Below are 25,909 nucleotides of genomic sequence, written 5' to 3'. Positions count from 1 at the left end.
CATTGGCCTTTAAACCTGCTTGAGAGTTGTATTCTGCATTTTCATGTTACAGTTTGTTACTTATTTTAAATGTTCGTTTTGTTACTCGTGTGTTTATAATCTGTCCTAAATCATGTCAATGTCCAGCACTTTGGTCAACCTGGTTGTTTTAAATGTGCTTTATAAAGTTGGATTGGATTTTAATCTCAAATATGGGTCAAGCCCCCCCCCCCCCAAACACTGGATCCTTCATTTCCCATAATGCTACTCAACAGCCTCCCTGTCTGGTAGATGTCTATGCCTTTCAAACTCCACACCACCCAGAATGTAACACATACTTTCTTCTTAGAACTGCAGTCTCCAACCCCATTAAAGGGTAATATAAATCACAAGAGACATCTTAAGGTCACAAAGTGATAACCAAGTATTCATGTTGTCAGTGAAGTTCACTTTCCCACACTTATTTTTCCATGATATCACAACTGGGGAAAGTCTGCCTATGACTAACATTTTGGTGGAAATAAATAGCTTAATGCAAATAAAGTAATGTGATCAACTATGCAGTTTCAGACACAATAACACTCTAAACGTCAGTTTGCATCAAAATAGAGAACAGAAACCTGTTAGGAAGGAGGAGAAAAGAAGTTGCTAATGAACTCAGTGAACATGTCAAATGACAGAAAATAATGTACCTGACAAATGAAACATTTTTTTTTTGAAAGTGCCAGGTAAGTGTTAGGCAATGTATAATGTACAGTCATAGAAAGAGAGAAAACAAAAACACTCTTCATATAGCAAGAAAAAACGCATACGAAATACAACAAATCTATAAAATTGCATAAAGACAAGTAACAAGTAGTGCAAATGTGCTTCTTCAATTTTACCATTAGCACTAACCCATACAGTATACATATGCAGTACTGTGTAACGCTGAAGGATGAAGTATTACTGTGTGTCACTGAGTAGAATCTTTGAAAGAACCTGATAAAAATGAACTGTTGAATAAAGCAGCAAATAATTTTGCATTTTCTGTTAAAGTTCCGTCTCTCTCTCTCTCTCTCTCTCTCTCTCTCTCTCTCTCTCTCTCTCTCTCTCTTTAACAAACATGCTTTAGAAAATGGATTGTGTAGTGTAAACATGTATGCCTGAGATGCATGATAAAAAAAAGTGCATAGCCTTGAGGTTTCATATCATTCTACTGCAAAAGGATCCGGTTGTCGTGCTGCTGAAGTCTCTCAAACACTCCGTATGGAATACACTGGTTCCACATCCTATGATAGGATGTGATGGAAAGAAATATTATTATGTTGGAAGGAAATTAGATAACAATACTTTAGTTTTTGGTTGTGTTTTATGAAGCAACAATGATCACAAACACAGGTCTTCTTACCTCAAGGTCTTCATTTTTTTACAGTTTTTCAGACTGGCTCCCAGGCTCTGAGCTCCAACATCTGTTAGCTTGTTGTACTTCACACTGTCAAACAGAAAACAGATTACACTTTAATTAATTTAACAACTTCAATGTGTACTACTGTGTCTACTGATAGTGACAAATCCATGTAAAACACATTGTATTAACATATACTGACTACAGACCAACAGATCAGCTGATCAACATTTACTAGTATCTAACTTGTATCTAATAATGTCACTGGTTCCTCCTTTGATGTGTGTGTGTGTGTGTGTGTGTGTGTGTGTGTGTGTTTGTATTCATTTTAACCAGTCTGTACAAGGTTTGATGAACATTACATTCAGTCCAAAACACGGATATCATAGTAGATTTTCTCATTAATTAGATAAACGAAGAGGTATACATACACACAGAAATCATGAATGTCTAAGGAAAATTTGTGAAATGTATGGTCTTACTCCAGGTTAGTGAGCGAAGCCATGTGTGGCAGGACATCTGCTAAACTCTCCGCCCCTTCATCAGAAATCACGTTACTGTAGAGACTGTAAAAAAAAAGTGAGAAAAAGAGGGAAGTGAAATTATGTGGGTCTCTATAGTATGTGCCACTGTGGGTGTTGTTGTGTAGTTATATGTCTCTGTGTGTGTGTGTGTGTGTGTGTGTGTGTGTGTGTGTGTGTGTGTGTGTGTGTGTGTATTATATACCTTAAACAGTGCAGTTTGGGCAGGGCCCTCAACGTGGTTGCCAGTTTTGTCACCCCCTGGTCTCCTATACAATTCTGTGACAGACTAGAAACCAGAAGGAGAGGGTAAACACTTAGTTCAACACACACACTGCACATAAGATGAGACATGAGAAAGGAACATGTACTTACTTGAGTATCTCCAGGGAACCAAGTGAGACTAAAGCATCAGCCAATTTCTCTGCCCCTTTGTCCCCTATCTTACTGTTCTCTAGACTGAAGGAGGAGAGAGAGAGAGATTGAGAGAGAGATTGTCAGACACTAGAAACAAACACATAAAGACAGAGGGATACCTGCACTGAGAGAGAACTTGAAGTAAAGGTGTGTATATTTACTCTAAGTGCTGTAGGTTATGTAGACCTGGCAGGAGCTCCCACAGCTTAGAAAGAACCAGGGGACCTTTCCCTGGACCAAGTCTACAAAGAAAGATAATGTCGTCATTGTCATTGTCATTGTCATTGTCATTATGAATTACAATTTCAAATGTCTACTCACGCAAGCTCCAGCCTGTGTAGCTCTTTGACAGCTGGTACTCCCTCGGCCAGAATGGAATCTGATTGGCTGGAATTACAAGTACACACAACACACACATCAGTAGCCAAACTCATAGTTTGTATTGCGAAGTGAGTGTGTGTTTGGTGTGTGTGTGTGCGTGCGTGTGTGTGCGTGTGTGTGGGGTGATTTACCTGTCCGACAGCTTCTTGCACGTATGTATGTTCACCAGCTTTGCCAAGTGCTCTATGTGACACACCTGTGTGGCCTTCAGAGGGTGGATCTTGAATTTGGACACCATCCCTTGTAGGAGCCCTTCTTCGCCACTCTGCTCTAACTGCTCCCATAAGGTGATGACATCAGCAATGCATGCCCTAGAAGATACCCAATGGTTGACATTGGTATCAATAGAATATCATCAGACAGTGATTAAGGAATACATTGCCAAAAAATGCAAAGCTCTATTTGAATTATATAAGTATTATAATGTAGTTAGTTAAGTGCTACTGTACTGGATTGTGGAAAAAATCCAAAGCTTGACAGACCTGCCCTTATTAGGGTTGCTAAGCTAAGATTGGACAATCAATGTTTGGGGAACAACCCCAATCAATACCAAGCAGCTTTTTGAGCTGTGAATTGGAACATTTACCTGTATGTGTTGATGTTGTTGAGCCCTGCCAGAGATCTGAGACCCGAAATCTGTATCCCAGAATCCTCCAGATCCAAACAGAACCGTCTACCTTTAGTTCCACCCCTTTCAAGTATGTTCTGCACTGGGAACATGTCCGATGGCTTGAGTGGAACTCCATGAAATGTCAGGACTTCTGGGAGATTTGCTGCCAGGTGATCGACTAATTGCGTGCTGCCACTGTTTCTGCCACCATCACCATGTGTGGAACTAACCTCATAAACATAGTGACATGCCTCCAGAACCTGGGCGGGGTTCAGGTCACCATGGGAAAGACCCTCAAGGTGTTTTCTTACTAAAGCCTGCTTGGCGGCCACCATATCTCTGAAAGCTGTCTCTGTGTATGAGTGAAGCCTCTGCAGCTCTGTCCTGTTGTGGAAAAGAAGCCCAACGGCAAATCGCGGAGTGAGCTCGAGCTCTTCCCTTTGTGGTCGCCGACGTCCCTTCTGGCCTGACTGGAAAGGGAGGGTCTGGATGAAAGCACGGTCTGTTACAGTCCTGGGTAAACAGGAAGTAATAAAGAGTCAGGGAAATACAGAGAGAGTGGGGAACTGAAAGTAAAAGAGGAAAAAGGCTGGGAGTGGAAAGGGATATGCTCTTTCATTTTCAATCAAGAAGAAGAAGAAGATACTATGAACGAGTAAAAGCCTAACACGGTCAATTCACTAATTCATCAAACAATCACTTCTCATTTAATCTGTTTTTATCTCTATAATCCTAATCAAAGACTATGTTTTTCTGATGAATCAAGAAACATTTACCTTGACAGAGCCAAATGGAGCCCTGCCAGGTAACTCTGAAGAAAAGGGTTGGCCCACAACAGGATGTGGTCATCACTGGCATCGGCGTTTTCAGTGTCCGTCTTCCCCTTGTTTCCGCCCTTTTCTCCATCCTCTCCTGCTCCCATTTCTTCTCTGTCCTCTCTTCCTCCTCCCTCTCTCTCGCCACTTGAGACAACCTGCCTCGTCCTCAGATGGTAAGAGAAGAAGAGCCCTGTCCTGTGGCCGAACGCCTTAAGTTTGGCAGATACAGTCCGTCCTGTGGGGAGGATGGAGGAGTTTGCTTTGACCCCATCCCAGGCCAAAGAACTCAGCTGGGACAGCAACTCTCTCTCCTCTGTTCTATCTACTTCCCCGACAACACTCTGCATCTCCTCTCCATCAATGTCATCTTCCTCTTTCTCCTGTTTTTTTGACCCCCTCGCTCTTTGGCTGCGAGAGCGAGTGCGAACCTGTGCTCTGGACTTCGTCGGGGTGTTTTTGTTACCCCTCGTAACTTGAGACCTACTAGAGATTTGTGTCTGGGTTTTTTCTTCTGATTGCACAGATATTTCTGATTGAGCTTCAGCCTGCGAGTGTGTGCTCCTTCTGTCCTTTTCCATTTTCAGACGAAGCACTTGATGGCAGAGCCCGGTTAAGGTTCTCGGTAGGACCTCTAAACCGTTGCATTGTTCTAAAACCAAGCAGACCAACCGACACAGTCCAGGGTTCCAGCAGAGGAGATGTAGATAGCTGCAGTTTTTTAAGCGGTCCAAAGCAGATGCTCTGAGGCCAGGGTCAGTGAAGTACTGGGACAAATATATCTCTATGTCTGTGGGGGTGAAGCCACAAACCTCCAAAAGGCTGTCCGTCCGCCGGAGTAGCTGGCTGGCAGTGCCTCTTGGTCGTGTGGAGAGCAGAAGAGTGCAGCCTGGAAGGAGGACCCTCTGAAGGATGGCAGAGTATAACTGTCTTACTGTGTAGGTCTGTGCTTTACTGTCTTTCTGCAATGAAGATATCAAGTCTTTTTCTAGAGTCTGGAGAAGAATTTCATAGTCCCGTAACTCGCCAAACCCATCAAAAATGATGAGCACACGCTTAGTGGCTGCAAGGATTTGAGCGTACACTGCGTCGGGGTCCATGCAGGTAGGAGCAAAGGAGGAAAGGTTTAATAGGAGGGTCTGAAGGCTATTGGTCGGCTCTGTTAAAGAGAGTGCTTTGCCGTCTAAAGAGAAGACAAAGTCAAACTGTGGGATGCAGTCTCTGGACCAGTCAAGACACAGTTTCCTGATCAGGGTGGTTTTTCCCATGCCAGCATTGCCAAGTAGCATTATGTAGCGTCTGGGTTTGTCGCCATTTGAGCCTTCAAAGATCTGAGTGGAAAAAGACCAACATATAGTTACCAGTGAGTTTCAGCAAGTAATTTCAACAATGTGTTTGACCTCTTTCCCTTGTGATATAAACAAATCAAAATATTCATACATCATATTATTGGATTTGGCTGTGTTAAAAAAAAGCACTCGATCATAACCGTTTATATATGTTTAAATTGAACTAAAGGGAAACTCTTACATGACTCTGCCCCAACAAGCTTTTTTGACGATCTGTATCTCCCATGATGACCAGCTCCTTGTCCAGGTCTTTGTTTGTGTTTTTTCCAGAGCGAAGAATCTCTCTCTGGCTCAGTTGCACATTCACATAATGAGAAGTCAGGCTAAGGTCTGACCCCATATCCTGGCAGGTTTGAGTCATGTGTGCTTTGGCATGCTGAATGTAGTCCTTTACAACCGCTGAAAAAAACCCCCACAGCTGAGTTCCAACCCTGCTACTTCACGAAACATGATTTGTACTTTCACAGTTTATTTTACATATATAATAAAAGCATTTGCTAACTTACGTGGAATATCAAGGACCGTGGGAGACGGAGGAAGAGGGGATTCCTTACATGTAGACATTTCTGAAATGCAACACGTCAAGATATTTGTAACGTGGCAATAACGCTACAAGGTGATTTACACACAAGGAGAAAGAAATCAGACAGATACTGGTACTCACCGTTGCTGGGGGAGAGGGGTGAGGCACAAGGGTGAGACATGGCTTTGCTAGCGGTGTCTGACAGAGATCCTGGTGGGGAGGAACTCATTTGGACTGGCGCTACTGCACCGCCCACTACAAACACAAGAGAAGAACAATTAAGAGACTACATTCACACATACAACAGTTGGCAGAGAATGCTTTCCATGTTGTTGCTTAAAAGGCAGTGCTAAAACTGTAATCTGAATGCTATACTCTACATACCACTAAATAAAATCTTTGCATTCATGCACATGAAGTAGAGACTGGCAGACACACACACACACACACACACACACACACACACACACACACACACACACACACACACACACACACACACACACACACACACATCCCAGTTTAAAGAATATTTTACTCACTCGGGGAGAAGGGTGGCATTTGGCGTTGGAAGTGTGGTGAAGCAGCAGGAACTATATTAGAAATAGGGGTAAGAGTATGTTCTGTTGATTCAGTATGTGCAATAAACAGACACGCATGAGCGGGCAAGGCAAGGCAAGGTAATATGTTTAACACATTTCATACACAAAGTGCTTTACAAAGTGCACAGAATAATTGAAGTATTAAAAGAGGAATTTAACACATTTAACAGAATAAAACCCAAATTAAATAGTCAGAAACATATTGTAAAAGAACATTTGAAAATGAAAACACAGACATAGATAGGGAGTTCAGGATATGGAATTAGATTTACAACACATGCCAAATCCTCTGGGAAGTTTATTCTATCTAGTCTGTTGCATGTTAAATGGATTGGCGTGCATATTTGTCAGTGTCCTTTTTTTTTAATAGCAGTCGCCAAATCCAGAAATGTTCCACTCCTTCTGGGGGAAAGCCTGGGGGCTTTAAACCAAAGATGACCAATAATTGAGGCCTGGGAGACTGCATGCCACCAGATACATAATTCCTGACAGAAACAAAGTAGTTTCAGTCTATCTCGTTACATAGTTAATCGACCCAAATGCAGCATAATATTCAATAAGCCAAGGACTACAATTTTGTCAAAAAAAGCATCTAGACGAATACAGTATATATCCACGACGTTCCACTTCCAGGATTGCTCCGGTGCTGCCAGAAATTCCGCCAGATGCACCTCTTTTCTTTACCTTCCGCTTTCTCTGTGTTGGCATTCTAAACTCCAGTTGATTTCTGAGGACTATGGTTAACTGCTCCTCAGATCTCTGCAGGGTAAATCCAGACAGCTAGCTAGACTATCTGTCCAATCTAAGTTTTCTCTCGCACGACTAAAACAACTTTTGAATGTACACACGTTCCACCATAACAAGTTCCTTTCCGAGGCTATTTTGCAGCGGCACCGTACCTGCGACCGCCCTTGAGGATTGTGATTGGTTTAAAGAAATGCCAATAAACCAGAGCACATTTTACTCCCATCCCGGAATGCTGTGTGGACTAGCCAGACCCTCCTTCGCGGCGCTGTGGAGGAAGGTCTGGCAAAGCGAGACTAAGACGAATATGAAAAGTTGCTGGTGGACAACTTGTTTCATTCAAACAGAATGTTTGGTATAGGTCTGTGGTTGCTAATTACAGCTCTATTTAGGCTACACGTCTTAAAAGAAGCTTGATGACCCAGTTTTCAGGGCAAATAAAACTGCATCATCTGAGTCTTTAGTTCCTCTACACAATCAACATTGTATGTATGTATGTAAATGCTTAACTCACCTAATATGAACCTAGGTGTAGCAGGTGTGTTGGGGAGTGGAAGTCCAATAACTGGAGGAGAGAGCCTCAGTGTCTGAACCACCTGATACGCTGGAGAGTCTGGGATGGTGATAAACTGAATGGAGGGATGGATATGAAGGATTTGTTGAGTGGGGGAGAGACCCACCGACTCTGCTAAACTCCTCTCTGATCCTGTGTCAGTGCCTGCGAAAGAAGCAGAGACAACATCCTTATCTGTCCCTGCCAACAGGTTGTGTTAACCTCGAGCGTATCAGAAACAAGGGTTGACAAGAAAACAAATTGATAGTTGAGCTTCCAAGTGAATAACAAAACGAATTGCACTTGGACTTACAACAGCAAGTAACAACTCATCTGGAATGAGAAGAGGTTTCATGACACTGAGAACAAAATCGGACATTCAAAAAGCACCAAACTGATCTGAAGGAAGTTGGGTAAGGTAGGAGTTCATCTTTTGGTTCATTAGTGTGACCTCTTATCTGATGACTTCAAAATGAAGCTTCCTGTTACATGATGTGCATTCCAATGCCATGAATGAACCAAGTCATGCATAGCCACCCAACATCCCCTTTAACCCATGCGTCTAATGTTCCTACTCTAGCCTCACATGGTTTGTCTGTAAAATGTCATTTCTATATATAAGTCTCATGTGTATAGTGCTCGGGTGTTTAAAACATTTTCTTTAACGTTACAGCTGCATGCAACCTATTACATTAGCTTTTTACTGTGCAGTGGTAGCTGATATTTAGTATGTCATTGATTGATATATCTGCAGCAATACTGATCAAACCTTTCTCATTCGTTTAATGACAGTAACTTGAATTACTGCAAATTTTCACATTCGAGACACATTTTTCTTATTGCCTCTTTAAATGTATAAAAAAAAAAAAGAAACCGTTCCTCTACAGATTGCAATCATTTTAGAGCAGAAACATTAGAAACTTACCTTGAGTGACAGTTGGCTCAACCACTTTGGTTTTTGATCGTCCTGCAAGAGTTGAAAAAATCTGCACTGTATCATCTCATAGCAATAACATAACTTTGAAAAACTGATATGAGTGAAACCCAATGGCTGCCTTAACCCTTGTAGGGTGTTTGGGTCTGTGGGACCCGTTTTTAATGTTTGCTAAAAGAAAAATGATGCTATTTATTATTTCTTCTAATTCAAACTCACTGGCCTTGGCTCATTTTCTGTGAAGAACATGAAAAATAAGTTATTTTCATTGACTGCACACGGTACACTCCCCCCTACACATAACTATTACATATGAGGTGTTAGGGTCTACTGGACCCGAGTGTAATAACTGTAATTGTGGTAATTGTAATTGTAGGTGCTATGAAACTTAACTGTGTCCTCCTACTAACTGGGACTGCTGTGTGTGTGTGTGTGTGTGTGTGTGTGTGTGTGTGTGTGTGTGTGTGTGTGTGTGTCTGTGTGTGTCTATGTGTCTGTGCGCCTCTGTGTGTGTCTGTGCGTCTGTATGTGTGCGTGTCTGAGCGTAGGTGTCTGTGTGCGGGAATGTTGTCTTTCTGCACCTGCTATTCCCACACAAAGTTACAAAATTGTTACATTTCAAGCACTTTCACCTGTTCTGATTAAGTTAGAACCAATATAAGCACCAATAATGATCAAAAATCTTGTTTCTATTTTTTTTTTAACCTATTTTATAATTGAATTTCCTTGTTTTATCACAATAAAACCCAAAAATGATCTATTGATCATAAATGTGATCTCACAGGGGTAAATGGAAAATATGAACCATAAATGATGTATATATCATTGGTAATTGAGCTAACGTAAACATCTGTTAAGTATTTTTACATAAATTGTTATGGCTGTATTGATTTAAAAGCCTAATAATGTGGTGGGTCCACCAGACCCGGGAACATTGGCTGTGTAACAAAAATATGAACACGTTAAACAGTCACCAAACACGTAGTGACTTTAAAAACAAATCAGCATGGTTTGCAGAATGATAAAACATTAGCCACAGGTGGGCTAGTGGGTGGACATGACACTGTGCAGGTTATATATATATTTCACAGTGTCCTACAGTTGAAGCCAGGTCTTAAATAGTTAACAGACAGAAACCAAACAGCCAGTCTGGGTAGGTCACCTGCTGCTCTTTGCCTTTTTGGCCTAGATGGTGTGTTCTCATCAGTGCACCGTTGTGATTGGGGAGCTGGAGAGGAGAAATATAGAACATGTAAACTTGCCTTTAGTTCAGGCTTGCAGAACGTTGTGGCTGTAATCTTAAAATTAAGTTTCATATGACAATGGGGTGCAAAGGACAGTGTCACACAACTGAGCAGATGCTGAGCTGCAGTATAGATTCTAGTTAGCAGCTGGTTATCTACGTACCTCTGGTTCTTTTTCTCCTGTTATTTGTTATTTTGTTCTTCTGCCCCTGCTGCTGGCTGTCTAGGAAGAGCAGCTCTGTTGCCATGGGAAGATCACCTGAAGTGTGTGAAAAAGGAAGTAAAAGAGTCAGTGAAGCAGTTAACTGACGCGGTAACCAGACATGGTTGTGATTGCCATGCATTTCAGGGCAGTGAAGCATGCCAAACATCTCTGAGATTCGAAAATGTAAGTGGTAGACAGGGTAAAACCTAGGGCAACTGTTACTTGAAATATCACCGATGAGATTAATTCTTAACCCTCGGTTGTTGTTTTTTTGTCATTGGCTTTACATCTTTGCTGTTTGGTGCCCTCACAGACACCACTGCAAACATTTTTCCAAATATTCACTTCAGATATATCTTTTTCTTTTCTAGAAACATTTTATGTTTTGTATGTTATATGGAGTATGCATGAACTAATATATAACACATTGTAAAAAACTAATTCAAGTAATTTTTCCATCTATATGTTTCAGTGTGTCTGTACACATTTTTCAGCCACTGTGCACTGTGTATAAACATGTTTGTTTTAAAGTTTTAGACCTTTTTCTTCCTCATTTACTCTTCCGTATTGCCTGTTATGTGTCAGCAGCTGCAAAATAACAAAAGAAGAGCTCCTTACTGCAGGTGCTGATTTCCTCACAGTTCAGCAATGGACTGTCAAAGAGCGCATCTGGGTCTAGGGGAGGAAAAGTGTTTATGTGTTAGTCATTTGATTTATTAATAAGTGTGTTATTATAACATACTGCTCACTGTAATTCATAAATATGTGGGCAGACGTTTGGTTGCAACTTACCGGCAAAAACGTAATCTTCATTTAAGTATTCAGATAAATCATCTAAAACACAAACAATGAACATTATAAGACAAAACATTTGCAACATTTGATCAGTATCAGTATATGTGCGCTAGAGTTTAGATGATCTGCCTGAGCCCGAACCGGATCCGACCCGACCCGACCCACTGGCCTTTATTTTCCGTCGCTATCCTCGGGTCGGGCCGGTCCGGGCCCTTGACCAAGCATTTGTGTTTTTTTAATCATTACTTTATTAGCCTTATTCGGTGAGGAGAAAGCTATGCCTCTCCATCTTCTCCCATAGCTCTCGGTATATGTCCTGCACTGACTTGAGTGTGAGGTAAACTGTGCTACATCGTGTCTCCCCCATCTGCAGCACTGTCTTTGATAATTGCGCAACCAGGCCAGATTGTTTCAGATATCGAGTCCTTTAGCAGCAGATTTGGTCTCTCCTATATCTGGCGCGTTGTCGGCCAGTGCCTCAGCATGCAGACAGTGGCGAAGGACAGTATTGATTAGGTGATCGAGACAAGAAAGTCTCATGAGGTTCCAGGGCTTTGATTATGTTGCTGCCTTGATCTGTTACCCTCACTATTCGGCTGAGGGAACTAGGGTAGAGGGTTTTTTTTTAACGTTTCTTCATTCGGATCCATTTGCGATCCATTCCATTCTGAATAAACAAACAGCACAGTTTACATGCTTCTATATTTATTCATGTATTTATTAAGATAATTCTAAACAGATTTCTGTAGTTCAAACAACTCGGAATTGTTGTTGAGAACGTTAGTTATAGGCCCATGTATTAAAAAAATGTCGGGTTTAAATCGGGCTCTTAATTACAATTAATGTGTCGGGCTGTGCCGGGCTCGGGTAGGGTCGGGCTTGATTTTTTGGGCCCGATCTAAGCTCTAATGTGCTATTGGGATTAACACGGTCTGCTTCATAGTTTGGATAAAATGGGGTAAAAGCAGGAGTTTTCCATGTAATCAGTGTGTTGATTCATGTTGAACCATACAACCCTTCTACAGTCTAGACAGGTAATTTTTTATTTTATTTTTTATTTTATTTAAACTTTATTTAACCAGGTAGGCCGTTGAGAACAGGTTCTCATTTGCAACGGCGACCTGGCCAAGAAAAGCATAAGCGTACAAGACAACATACAGTTTCACATTCAATATAGTACAAGAAAACAGAATACAATAGGCTACATACAGTCAGGTCCATAAATATTGGGACATCGACACAATTCTAATCTTTTTGGCTCTATACACCACCACAATGGAGTTGAAATGAAACGAACAAGATGTGCTTTAACTGCAGACTTTCAGCTTTAATTTGAGGGTATTTACATCCAAATCAGGTGAACGGTGTAGGAATTACAACAGTTTGTATATGTGCCTCCCTCCTTTTTAAAGGGACCAAAAGTAATGGGACAGATTAACAATCATAAATCAAACTTTCACTTTTTAATACTTGGTTGCAAATCCTTTGCATTCAATTCCAGCCTGAAGTCTGGAACGCATAGACATCACCAGACGCTGGGTTTCATCCCTGGTGATGCTCTGCCAGGCCTCTACTGCAACTGTCTTCAGTTCCTGCTTGTTCTTGGGGCATTTTCCCTTCAGTTTTGTCTTCAGCAAGTGAAATGCATGCTCAATCGGATTCAGGTCAGGTGATTGACTTGGCCATTGCATAACATTCCACTTCTTTCCCTTAAAAAACTCTTTGGTTGCTTTCGCAGTATGCTTCGTGTCATTGTCCATCTGCACTGTGAAGCGCCGTCCAATGAGTTCTGAAGCATTTGGCTGAATATGAGTAGATAATATTGCCTTGACTTCAGAATTCATCCTGCTGCTTTTGTCAGCAGTCACATCATCAATAAATACAAGAGAACCAGTTCCATTGGCAGCCATACATGCCCACGCCATGACACTACCACCACCATACTTCACTGATGAGGTGGTATGCTTTGGATCATGAGCAGTTCCTTTCCTTCTCCATACTCTTCTCTTCCCATCACTCTGGTACAAGTTGATCTTTGTCTCATCTGTCCATAGGATGTTGTTCCAGAAATGTGAAGGCTTTTTTAGATGTTGTTTGGCAAACTCTAATCTGGCCTTCCTGTTTTTGAGGCTCACCAATGGTTTACATCTTGTAGTGAACCCTCTGTATTCACTCTGGTGAAGTCTTCTCTTGATTGTTGACTTTGACACACATACACCTACCTCCTGGAGAGTGTTCTTGATCTGGCCAACTGTTGTGAAGGGTGTTTTCTTCACCAGGGAAAGTATTCTTTGGTCATCCACCACAGTTGTTTTCCGTGGTCTTCCGGGTCTTTTGGTGTTGCTGAGCTCACCGGTGCGTTCTTTCTTTTTAAGAATGTTCCAAACAGTTGATTTGGCCACACCTAATGTTTTTGCTATCTCTCTGATGGGTTTGTTTAGATTTTTCAGCCTAATGATGGCTTGCTTCACTGATAGTGACAGCTCTTTGGATCTCATATTGAGAGTTGACAGCAACAGATTCCAAATGTAAATAGCACACTTGAAATGAACTCTGGACCTTTTATCTGCTCCTTGTAAATTGGATAATGAGGGAATAACACACACCTGGCCATGGAACAGCTGAGCAGCCAATTGTCCCATTACTTTTGGTCCCTTAAAAAGTGGGAGGCACATATACAAACTGTTGTAATTCCTACACCGTTCACCTGATTTGGATGTAAATACCCTCAAATTAAAGCTGAAAGTCTGCAGTTAAAGCACAATATTGTTCGTTTCATTTCAACTCCATTGTGGTGGTGTATAGAGCCAAAAAGATTAGAATTGTGTCGATGTCCCAATATTTATGGACCTGACTGTAAGTACAGATTAAGTAGGCATTTCAAAGCCGGCGCAAAGTGAGGTGCAAGTAAGTCAATGGTTATGTACAAGTGGTATGGTGATAACACAATATACATGAATAGACAATCTATAACACTGCTGAGATGTAGTAAAGAGTCATAATACAAACTAAATGTTGGTCTAGTTAGTGATGTGGATCAGTTATAACGCAGAATATATAAATAGATAGTCTACCGGTATATAAATGCTGAGAAGTAGTGAAGTCAATATACAGTTAGTGCAAGTTGTAATCTAATTAGTGATGTGGATCAGTAATAACACAGTAAACACGAACAGACAGTCTGTCTAAATGATGAATATAATAAAGAGTCCATATACAGCAAATATTTGTCTAGGTAGTGAAGTACATCAGTAATAACACAGCATACATGAAAAGTCTATATGAATGATAAATTCAAACTCAAACAATACTAACCTGGTAGAACTCCCAAGTCAGGAGAGATAAATGGGTCCTGATCCACGTGCTGCATCTTGGCACCTGATATATAACACACACACACACACACACACACACACACACACACACACACACACACACACACACACACACACACACACACACCAAAGGAGAAACCAGTGACATTATTATTAGATACATGAATTATATACTACTATAGTGCATAATACGAAGATATTTATGCATGAGAATTAAAAGCATCAGGCTATGTTGAAGTTGCCTGAGTCCTGTATTGATCTGATTGACTAATGCGTGCCACAGACAGCTGTCAGGGTTTTGGTATTTTGTTCCGTCTTATTGTGGTAGTCTTGTTTTTCTGTTATGTTCTGTTTCCTGTTTTATTTTGTAGTCTGTCTTGTCTAGTTTACTCCCTGTCTTTGTTTGTTTCCCACCTTTTTTGATTGTTCTGCCCCACCCTGATTTGTTCCACCTGTTGTATCACCTGTCCCTTGTTAGTGTTCATTACCTGGTGTATTTAGTTCCTGTTCTGTCTCTGTCTCTTGTCAGTTCATTGTACGTTCTGTTGCGTGTGATGTTTTCTGTGCGTTTTGTGTGTATTTGAGTTCCCCTGTTGTGATTTCCTAGCTCTATGGATTAAGTGTTTGCTTGTCCATTAATAAATCTCTGCAAACTGCATCTGGGTCCAAGCCTTGTCTACCTTGTGACAGATCCTGACAACAGCATCAGATAAAGGTTTTTGGCATATCTTGGCAAGTGTCATTGCAGCCACAACTGTTCTTTTGTGTTATTAAGCTTTGCACATCTTGCAAGTTTCAGAATTTCCTCATTGCTCTAAATAAAAAAAATGTGAACACAATGCTGCTGTTAAGGTCCTCTTAAACATACATGAAGAAGGATAAGTAAATCATGAGCCGAATGTAATCCTCTGAATCGCAAACCAGTTGTTTCATGTGCTGCCGATGACATGCAGCAAATGAAAGAGCTACCATTTAAAAAAAAAAAAAATTAAAAAAAAGTATTCCTGCATCTTTTTGCTCTTAATATAAAACCACAATAGTCCCACAACTGTGTACAGCCTGTCCCTACACAAAGACATAAAAGACAGAGAATGACAAAACTGACACTTAGGATAAAGGAACTTTAATAAGAGAGTGGCCAAAATGAAAGCAAAATAAATGGAAAGTCTGCATATAATAATTTATAATAAAGGGCATTTAGTACCACTTTATTGACAAATGCATAGTGTGCTGTAACATCCAATCAAAAGTTTATAAGAAAGCAACTTTACTTTTAAAACCATGTGCTGTAGTCCTACACCTAGGAAACAAAGTCAACAAATCCATATATAACAATCCTAGGTCTTATCAAAATTCTTAAGTTAACTTTTGACAATGATAGCATTGGTCATAATCAGTAATGCTTTATCTGAGTCAATCTGTATGATTCAGAACAGGATAGTTTTAACAGTTAAACACTTGTGGCTTAGGTGTTAGACCATGAACTGTAACATTCTTTGTTTGATTGCAGTCTTGATTGAATTTATGACTTTACAACTTTTTATTGTGAGTGGTAAACGTAGATGGCTATTTTGTCTTGATGTAGAATTGTTGAGACTGTCCCTGACTAGCAACACAGTAATGTCAGTCTATCTGCTTCATCTTGGACAAACTGAAAATTGTTGAAAGAATTTCCCTGCCCTTTTTTTTTTTTTTTACTCTCTTTCAATTTAACTCAGGCTTATAGTAAGGCTAAGCTAACATGGTGAACAGAGTTATACTGAAAAAATCGTGAAGGTGGCATTGTGACTCAGTGCTTAGCACATTTGAATGTGTCCTGTGGTTGTCTACTGCGATATAACTTTGATTGTTTTTAGGTAGAGACTCCTCAGACACACCCATATTTATTACGTTTTTTTTTTGTATATCAAACTGTATAGAATAAGCTTTGGAACTTGAACAGGAAGTGAGACTAAATCACTCCTAGTCATTCATGTGTGTGCAACAAAACACTGCATTTGCAGATGACCCAATTTAGCTGGGTTGTTGGCAATCTTGAGACAATTTAGCCTCTGGGGGAAACGGCCCATATTTGAGGGGTCTGGTGTGCACATTCTTTATTTTCCTTTTTTTTTCTCTCCCTAGGATGGTGAAGGCATGACCTGCCATATCTGCCTCTATTTAGCTAGAATTCTTCATGGTTTTTAGGGGTGGGAATCACAGGGTATCTCACAATACGATACAATACACAATGCATGGCTCACTATACCGATGATATCACGATACAGCAATTCTGCGATAATTAATATATTGCTAGTTCACGGCTATTTCGTTGTACACAGTGCCATTGTGATGGCTCCTAGGCCTCAATACCTATGGACCTTTTTCACAGCAGACATTTTGACTTGTCATAGTAGGAAAAGCACTGCTGAAATTGATAACCTTAACAATGGCTCAATTCCATCAAGTGTCCCAGTGAGCTATTTCAGTGAGCCAGCACAATACCAGGGCCTCTCCTAAGTGGAATGCAGCCATCATTAATGGTTTTGAATACACCTGTGCTTCTCCTACTATGACATGTCAACATGTCTGCCGTGAAAAAGGTCTATTAAGTCCCTTTGGTTGCTGGGATCTGGAGATTGGCTAATAAGGACTGATGATTGACACCTGGATGAACTGATTGCACACATGTCCATAAACAGGAGTGCCTGGGTTGCTCAAGGTTGCTTGGTTTGTTTGGACTTTAGGTTGAGTTACTGTTGCGTTCTAGCGTTGCTACACTTAGACACATCCATACACTACACACATTACTGATAAACTGATGGCACGTTTACCTTTGTTTATCAAATAAATATGATTTAATTGAGCAAACGTGTGTTCTCCACATTTTGTCATACCTTTGAGCCAGGTCATGACACTGATATGCATTGCTAAGCAGGATTGACAGGTCGATGTGTAGCCACGCCCTAAAGCATTAACTCTGCTTTATCTTTTAATTTTTTAAACAAATAGGACCACCGTTTAAAAATGGTCATGCTGTATTGAAGACTTGAAAGCAGCAACTGAGACCATAAACTTCAAAATCAAAATGTTTATTGAGGTAATAAATCAAGTGAGAAGTAGGGTCATAGACTTCTATAGAAATGGACTTTTCTTTGCAACCAGTGGAGTCACCCCCTGCTCACTTACACACACACACACACACACACACACACACACACACACTCCTTTACCAAACATAACTCATCATAACTCTGACTGACAGCCAAAACACAGACCCGCTGCATCAGCTAACTTTAAACCCTGTGTGAGAATCAATAAAACTTGAATGTGTACCACTTCATCAAAGTTTCCTGTTACACTGAACATACCAGCTGCTGTGAAGACAATACACCAGTTGCACATAGCCGTAGCCAGCTATGAGGTCACCGGTAATTATTTCAGAAAAAAAAAAAAAAAACACAGTCTCTCTGCTTCTGAATGACGTGAAAACGTCTGAAACTGGCAGCTATCGACAGCTATCTGTGCGGGCGAGACTCCGGGCCACACCGCCGGCCTAACTGACCATGTTATCAAAAGTGAAAGCACTCATTATGCAGAATGACTCCTTTCAAAGTGGTATATGTTATTTTGTTTTATGATTATTTTTGACAGGACAGCTGAAGACATGAAAGGGGAGAGAGAGAAGGGGGAATGGCATGCAGCAAAGGGCCGCAAGTTGGAGTCGAACCCTGGTCCTCTGCGTCAAGGAGTAAACCTCTACTATGGACGCCTGCTCTACCAACTGAGCTCTCTGGGCGCCCAAAGTGATATGCTTTTATAGAATATTATTTTATAAGTAACAAATACATGTAAAAACATTTTGATGTTGTGGTTCTTCAATGTGGAGCCCAATTTAGATACTTTGTATACTACTGGGTAGATTAAATGTCCACCTTTAAAAAACTATCAAAAGCATGGTTCATACAGCAGCAGCAGTGTGATCATGCCATATGAAATGTATAGCTGTGTGTATGTGAGGTGTGCATCTGTGTGAGCTTGAGTGAATGTGTTTATTTACTACACTTATTGTTATTGCCGCTAACTGGTTTCTGGACTTTTTATTGTATTCATGTAAACATTTGACTCCTTTATTATTTTAACTGTTAAAAGCCATTCTAGGGACAAGTGTTGCGAAATAGCCATGGCTATAAACACTGTGATACAGGCATCGGATTGTTCTTTGTGTAATTATCTATGTTTTTTGTATCTGTCCCTATTCAAATAAACAACAAATAAAAAATAAATTAGTATAGTACTGCATACTGCATACTATATAAGTAGTGTATATCATAGGTTTTCAATGTAAAAAGTATCTATTAGTGTCAAATAAATGGGTAACACTTTACTTGAAGGTATTGACATAATCGTGACATGACACTCTCATACCTATGACATGACACTGTCATGAACATGTGTTAAACACATTTTTAAACATTAACATTAACATCATTAACACAACACAACATAAACATTAAGTGTCATTCAGGTTTTTTTTTGTTTGGGATGTCTTTGTCATGACAACTTGACATAATGTCATCCTGTTTAATGTCAAGTTGTCTTAATAAGGACACTCCAAAGAAATGTAATGTCAAGTTGTCATGACAAATACATATTCTGGTAATGTCATCCTGGTTAATGTCAAATAATCATTACAAAGACATATTCTGGTAATGTCATCCTGGTTCATGTCAAGTTGTCATTACAAAGACATCCCAAACAAATTTAATGTTAACTTGTCATAACCAAGACAACTTCTGGTAATGTCACTTTGATTAATGTCAAGTTGTCATAATCAAGACAACCCCAAACAATGTCAACTTGTCATTACAAAAACCAAATGACACTTAATGACAGAAGTCATAAACAGTTATGACTTGTTTATAATGTTTATGACACGTTCATGACAGTGTCATGTCATAGTTATGACAGTGTCATGTCATGATTATGTCGATACCTTCAAGTAAAGGGTTACCAATAACTGGAGTGGAGTAAACAGTACAATTAGTCATCCTGACATAAGAGGAAATACATACTACTATACTATAAAGTAGCAAATTATGCAGCTTTAATAAAAGTATTTTGGCAACAGGTCCCTCTGTATGCATTTCATTATATATAATGAGTTTGTGTGTAGTGGGTTGTGTTTGTAAGCGTAATTTGAAGTTTGCTCGTTCAGAAATGGAATAAATAGACTCCATTAAAAGAAAAAAGAAATCGGGACCTCACGAATTCTAAGATCTGGCTATGGCCACATGCTATTAGCCCATTTTGAAAATAGCAGTGGGGTTGACTTATCTGATAACAGGAAAACAAACTGCCTCAGCTATGAGGAACTAGCACACCATGTTGCATGCCCTGTCACAGCAACTACCTAAGTAGTCAGGGTGAGAAAAGCTGCAAGAAAGCAAAAGAAAAGCTTTGAATGTTGCTAAATGTTGCTCATGAATGAGTGAAATTCATAATTTCTGCTACGAGTTCGAGACACACTCCTGCACACATCCAGGTATCCGCGTATTGGCATGCATTTGTTTGGTGTTGCCAAAGAAGCATGCCATTCTAAGCAAAGAAATTACTTTCTTTTTATTTCCTGGAAGTCCCCCCCCAAATACCCTGTTTTCACTTCAACTTCCCCTGACAACGACCTCTCATTTAATTTACTTATCCACTATTTTACACATGGTGGATATGTTGGAGTAGAGTTTCAAGTTTGGGTATAATTAATATTATTTAAAGGCAGACAATATGAGCAAAAATTTATTTATATATATATATATATATATATATATATATAAATAAATAAATATATATATAAATAAATAACATATATATATATATATATATATATATATATATATATATATATATATATAGAAAAAAGCATTTTTAAAAACTTAACCCCCCCACGAACATGTTTTCATTGTCCATGCGTGCCTATAGAAAAAAAACGTCGCCCCATCAGAACCGGATAACATTTACCTGCCGGACCAGCCTCATTAGATGATCCACTGAACTCCTGCTGCGTGCTCCCAGTGCGATGAACTCACAGGTGCTGTGTGTACATCAAACGTGGCATATATCCTTAGATGACCTAAAGCATCTCTAGTCAGGGCGCGCACTTACCTGCTCTAACAATACACTCCGCTTCTCTGCTTTTACTTTCACTTCGACTAAATGCGCACCAACTGTAGACACGCTGTGGCGGTTCGGTGGAGGACGAGCAGCAGCATTTTGTTTCTGGAAATGACCAGTTTTGGTTTAGATCTTCATGTAACTGCTTTCATAAAAAGGTTTTTTTTAAAAGCCCATGTTGTGGGTAGGCTTGATGTGATGGAGCACAGTCAAAGCGAAAACTTTGAATGAATACTTTTACTTTTGTACTTTAAGGATATTTTGATGCCAATACTTTTTAGAAAAGTCGACCACAGTGTAAGACAGGAAAAGAGTTCTGGACCCAAATGCACGACAGTAAACGATCTGAGTACTTCTTCCACTGCTGCTCAAAATTCACCTTTTTATAGCCTACATATTCTTGACACAGTTTAGTTATTATTATACAATATTGTGTATGTACTTTTATTTTAAATTAAGTCTCAGTTATCTAAGGATATTGGTATTATTATCATTACTATATTATTGTTATTGGGTGGTCTGTCCCAGGTCAGCTCATTACACTTCCCTTTATTTCCCTCTATGTCTAAGGACCTCTTTATTTTCTGAAATAAAAATATAAGCTCATTAAGTGCATGCTACATAACAGACACAAACATTCATCTTTTGAGCACTCTTTCCTCCATCAGGGTGCCCTTAGCTGTCTGTACAAGGAAACTCTGGGAGTTTTAGCTCTAAATTGGAAAGTACCTGACCTACCTGTTTCTCAATGCCAATCACTGCACTTAGGCTTTGCAGTGCTGCTGCACACATACCATCATACCATCATTACCAGTCTGCCCACATGATACAATGCTACCACACACATACCATCATACCATTATTACCAGTCTGCCCACATAGTTATACAATGCTGCCAAACCTTTTTTTCACAGGGTTTCAAGGTTTAAACAGTTGATATTGGTGTGTGTGAGTGTGTGTGTGTGTGTGTGTGAGGACCCATTTATCTGTCCTGACTTGGAGTTCTACCAGGTTATTATTGTTTGACTGTAGAAGGGTTGTATGGTTCAACATGAATCAACACACTGATTACGTGAAAAAGTCCTTCCTTTACCCCATTTTATCTAAACTATGAAGCAGACCGGCTTAATCATTAAATAAAATGGGATAAAGGAAGGACTTTTCCACCCAATATCAACTGTTTAAACCTTGAAACCCTGTGCCCCCCTTTAATTTCTCTGTCTTTATCAAGCTCGAACTAGGTGTAATATTGAAGCCAGCAGAGATGTGAGATTGGCATTAATATTTATACAATATTTAATATATAATAATAGTATCTGTCCTCCTAACAGACAAACAACAAAGCTCTTTTTTGGTGCATCTGTTTAGGGCAGAGCCCACTGGTGGACTCGGTGGTGCAGACCGACCCCCTTGGTGCTCCCGTGTTAAAAAAAAAAAGGCAGCAAAAGTGTCCTCTTGGATGTCTCTATGGTAGATAAAACATATTGAGATGCCCTCTAGGGTGCTCTTCCAGTGAAGAAAATGCAGTAAAGCACCCTCTTGTGTGGCCTTAAAATTTTGGAAACATGATGCAGTGCCATATAGGCTGCCTTACATGCTGGAAAACTTTCTGCATACTGGTCCCCCAAAGCATGCCTGAGCTACCTGCTTCCGCCCCTGCCCCTCAAACAGCCTGAGCTACATTGTTGGAAAATATTTGCAGCCTGGGAAGAACTCAAAATGAAAATGAAGTAAGGCATGCCCTTTTTTTTTTTTAACCAAATCCTGCAGGGATGAAAATGGAAAGCACCTAGAAATCCTGGACATAAAAGTAATTTCTTTCAGTGCTATAGTGACAGTATTCCTATTCCTATCACAGACAATTTCTGTACATATGAACAGTCAGAGCTAAAGAGATGATGGAAGAACAGAAAACAGCAGACTTAAAAGGGGACTTGATATGATGATGACGTGCAAACTTACCCCAGTGTGAATCCATCCTCTCCTCATCTTCTTTATACTCATAAAAGTGTGTTTTGCCCTCTGTGCTGCATGTGTTTGTACTATAAGCAGCCTTGGAAACATTTTCTACATTGTCTAATGTCATGCTGTGATCTGTGCTGGAGTGTAACGAGTGATCTTGTGCGTCAGCATGAGTGTCTGTTGGTGTGCAGGGAGAAAATAAATGTGCAATGTCTTCTGTCAATCCTACACCTGTGCCACATTGTGCACCTCTCATCAAACAGAACAGGGCCTCTGTTGTGTCTGTTGTCCTGTCAGCTACCCAGCAGACATCCAGATCGCCTTTCAGCCTGTCTGTGATGTTGTTGTTTGTGTCTGTAGCTACACAGGCTTGAACAGGTGAGGCATTTCTTCCTGCTCCAGAAATATTCAGATGATCCGTGTTCAATCCAGTTGTCGGCACACTGTCGCACGTAGATAAACAGAGGCCTTTTTGTGCTCCTTCTGTATCCAGTGTGAAGCTCGGGTCTGCAATCGCCTCTGTACACTTAAAGTTGTCAGCGTACAAATCTAATGTCCTGCAAGCAATTGTAAGCTCTGTTTCCTCTTCCATATTTAAAACAGGGCAGTGTGCTTCAATGTCTGTCACTTTGGTTTGACTTGTTGCACAGTGAGCAGTCATTCCAGGAACTAGGGACAGCAACATCTTCCGTCCTCTATACCAGTGCTGCCACAGAGGGACTGCTATCCTTCGAGCTGCCTCCTCTACCTTCGCTAACCACTCCTTCTTATATTCCAAATTCCCGTCATCTATTCTTTCATTATCACTTTCTTGTTTCTGCATTAATTCTGCACTATGCAGCAGTTCTGTCATTTCATCATCTAATCCGAGCCCACATTGGTAGTCATAAACTCTCGGTGTAAAAGAGAGCCTGTGATTAAGAAAGGGTTTGTCCATCACTGGTACCCCCCTCAATTCCTGAATTAGTTTCAGATTATTCTGGTGAATAACTTGATATTCATGCAGTGAATGATTTTTTGGCCTGGACCTTGTGCTGTCATGCTCATCCACTGGCGACACAGACTCCGATGTGATCTGGTTGTGGTCAGATTCTGTAGACTCTGATGACCCACAGTTTCTCACTTGGCTGAGTTGATCTTGGTTGACGTTCCAGTGGGTGGTAGATCCTCTAGAATTTCTCCGATCAGATCCTGGTTTACATGCTGTAGGTGCAATCCTCTCAGTAAATTGGTGGCGACTCAAGCTCTTGCTATAGGCCTCTGAGATGATCTGCTCCGCCACCAAACCCTCCAGCAGAGCTCGGATCTCAGCAGGAGAGGCCCAGGTCAGAGCCAGCCGCACTCCGGCCAGAACTTCCTCGAACTGGGGCATGGCGACGGCGATGACAACGTCTCCTCCCTGGACATTGTCTAAAAAAAGACAGCTGCTAGTAGAGATGATTGAGTTTTAGGTTGATTTTTTTAAGTGGACACAATGCTTTTGTTCAGAAGGCGTTCTCATTAAAAGAGGGAGGTGTTTATGTGGCTTGAGGGGAAGTGTGTGTGCAGCTTTTTGTGAGGGAGTGTACAGTATATGAGAGACTTTAATGCTATATTTCATTTTAACAGTCAACAATAACATACACTTCTATATTCTAGTCATGACATAGTACATATATACTAGATTTGTTTATAAATACTTCATTTATCCATTGCTGATAATACTTCATATTACTGAGCATCTACAATAAAAGTCGCACAGGAACACAAGATTTTCTGAAAGAAATCAGGTTTGAGGAGACATTGTTATCAATGATTAAGGGACATTTTCCTTGTGTGAAAGAATACAAAAATAGCGAAAATACATGTTCAATTTTCCAATTAATACTGCTCACCCATTCCGTTTTCATGATTTTACGCTTTACAGACACTTACTGGTTTGAAATCAGAGACATACAACTGTTTACACATAACCAAGCATTGATATACACAGCATGCTCTTTCCTTCAGTCCCTACATGACCTCAAGTGTGCAAACCTCTCACCATAAGAAAAACTAATGTGTTGTTTTGGAACTGGTTTGTTTAAACAATGCAAACCTAAATGCCATGCCTCATATATACAATGCTTCCTTTCTTGAATGCCCCCAGCCACACCCATTACTGTTGGTGCTCTTCGGTGTTAAGAACAATGGATTTAAAAACAATGGAAGACACTGCTGCTTTGCTGAACTCTTAAGGCAGCGCAAATATCTTGTTAATAACCTTCCATATTAAAAACATGATTTTATTTAGCGAGAAACCTATTTTTGTACCCTCTGTATAAGGTGTCCTGTGTATTGAATCCTTTAGGCATCATAATCTATTAGTTATTAATATTATATTTTATTACCTTAAAATTGTAGAACGGACTGTATTTTTTGCAATTATTGTATTTTTCTACATAGACTGAATTGCCAAACATGGAGGAAAACATTTCATTGCTCGAAGTCATAATTCAGCAGACAGCAACCAACACAATCATAAAATAAAAGTAGAGCCAAGATGTGAGAAACATATTGACTGTGTGGCTGCTGTCGTTTTGGCTGTTAGCAGGATGCAGATGCAGTTTCACATGTGTTTTCTACAGAACCCTGGAGGAACTATGGCCATGTATAGCAAAGTACACACGAGGACACTCAGACATAAATAAAACTTGATGGCAAGCATCGCAGTACTAAAACTGCGTTTACAAAACTTATACTAACACTGTGAAAATAGCCAATATCATTAGCAGTGAAATATGTTGGCAAAATACTCTTTATTATATTGTTTTAATATTAAAAGGACAAATACGGCGCAAAATGAACCTAGGGGTTAATAACACGTGTAGCGAGTCGACCGTTCTCTGGGATATGTTCTCAGGCTCAAAATAGCACCACACTTCCACGGTAGCATGATGAGGGTCCCTACATGTAAACTGAAGCATTGAGAACTTTGTGGTGCTATTTTGAGCCTTGTTAGTGGTGTAGAAATCGCGATTTCTTTACCTGTGCCCAGACGACTAGCGTTATAAGCTAATTAGCGGTTTGCGCTAAAACTGGTCACATTCGATTAGCATGAAAACAAATCCCAGAGAACGGTCGACTCTGTACACACGTGTTATTAACCCCTAGGTTCATTTTGCGCCGGATTTGTCCTTTAAAGACAATGTTATCTCAATTAAAGGAGCTGTACTCAAAATACTGAAAAATTAAGTTGTCTAGGATTGCCTCCACACGTCTCTCACAGGCCGTTCCCCAACTCAAATACTGACGTTTTGTCACGGCCCTCGGCGAACAAATACACTCACACAAACTTACGTGCACAAGCAGCCGGACCGGCTAACACAAAAAACAGAGATACACAGATGGAGTGTGACTTGGTTCTCAGTTTAGGATGTCATTA

The 25,909-nt window shown here is 40.3% G+C and overlaps 1 protein-coding gene across 2 annotated transcripts; it reads right to left on the bottom strand.

Moving 5' to 3' along the window:
• Positions 1 to 712: 712 nt before the first annotated feature.
• Positions 713 to 23,958, bottom strand: ciita (class II, major histocompatibility complex, transactivator). 2 transcript variants are annotated; one of them, XM_078269586.1, is made up of 22 exons: positions 22,507 to 23,958; positions 14,375 to 14,437; positions 11,057 to 11,098; positions 10,883 to 10,939; positions 10,223 to 10,318; positions 9,978 to 10,043; positions 8,807 to 8,848; positions 7,843 to 8,046; positions 6,525 to 6,575; positions 6,124 to 6,237; positions 5,966 to 6,025; positions 5,641 to 5,858; positions 4,072 to 5,441; positions 3,272 to 3,808; positions 2,817 to 2,996; positions 2,626 to 2,691; positions 2,466 to 2,546; positions 2,263 to 2,346; positions 2,093 to 2,176; positions 1,849 to 1,932; positions 1,370 to 1,453; positions 713 to 1,250 (listed from the first exon to the last, which is right to left on the bottom strand). In XM_078269586.1, the coding sequence occupies exons 1-22, from the start codon at positions 23,876 to 23,878 to the stop codon at positions 1,175 to 1,177; spliced, it is 5,031 nt and encodes a 1,676-aa protein (XP_078125712.1). In that variant the 5' UTR covers positions 23,879 to 23,958; the 3' UTR covers positions 713 to 1,174. The 2 variants fall into 2 exon arrangements, with proteins under 2 accessions (XP_078125712.1, XP_078125713.1); XM_078269587.1 differs by lacking the exon at positions 22,507 to 23,958 and adding an exon at positions 20,392 to 20,575.
• Positions 23,959 to 25,909: the final 1,951 nt, after the last annotated feature.

This window comes from Sander vitreus, chromosome 15, assembly GCF_031162955.1.
Source record: "Sander vitreus isolate 19-12246 chromosome 15, sanVit1, whole genome shotgun sequence".
Classification (NCBI taxonomy): Eukaryota; Metazoa; Chordata; class Actinopteri; order Perciformes; family Percidae; genus Sander; species Sander vitreus.
The sequence above is the reverse complement of the archived record's forward strand: the minus strand, read 5'-3'. Positions and strand labels throughout refer to the sequence as shown.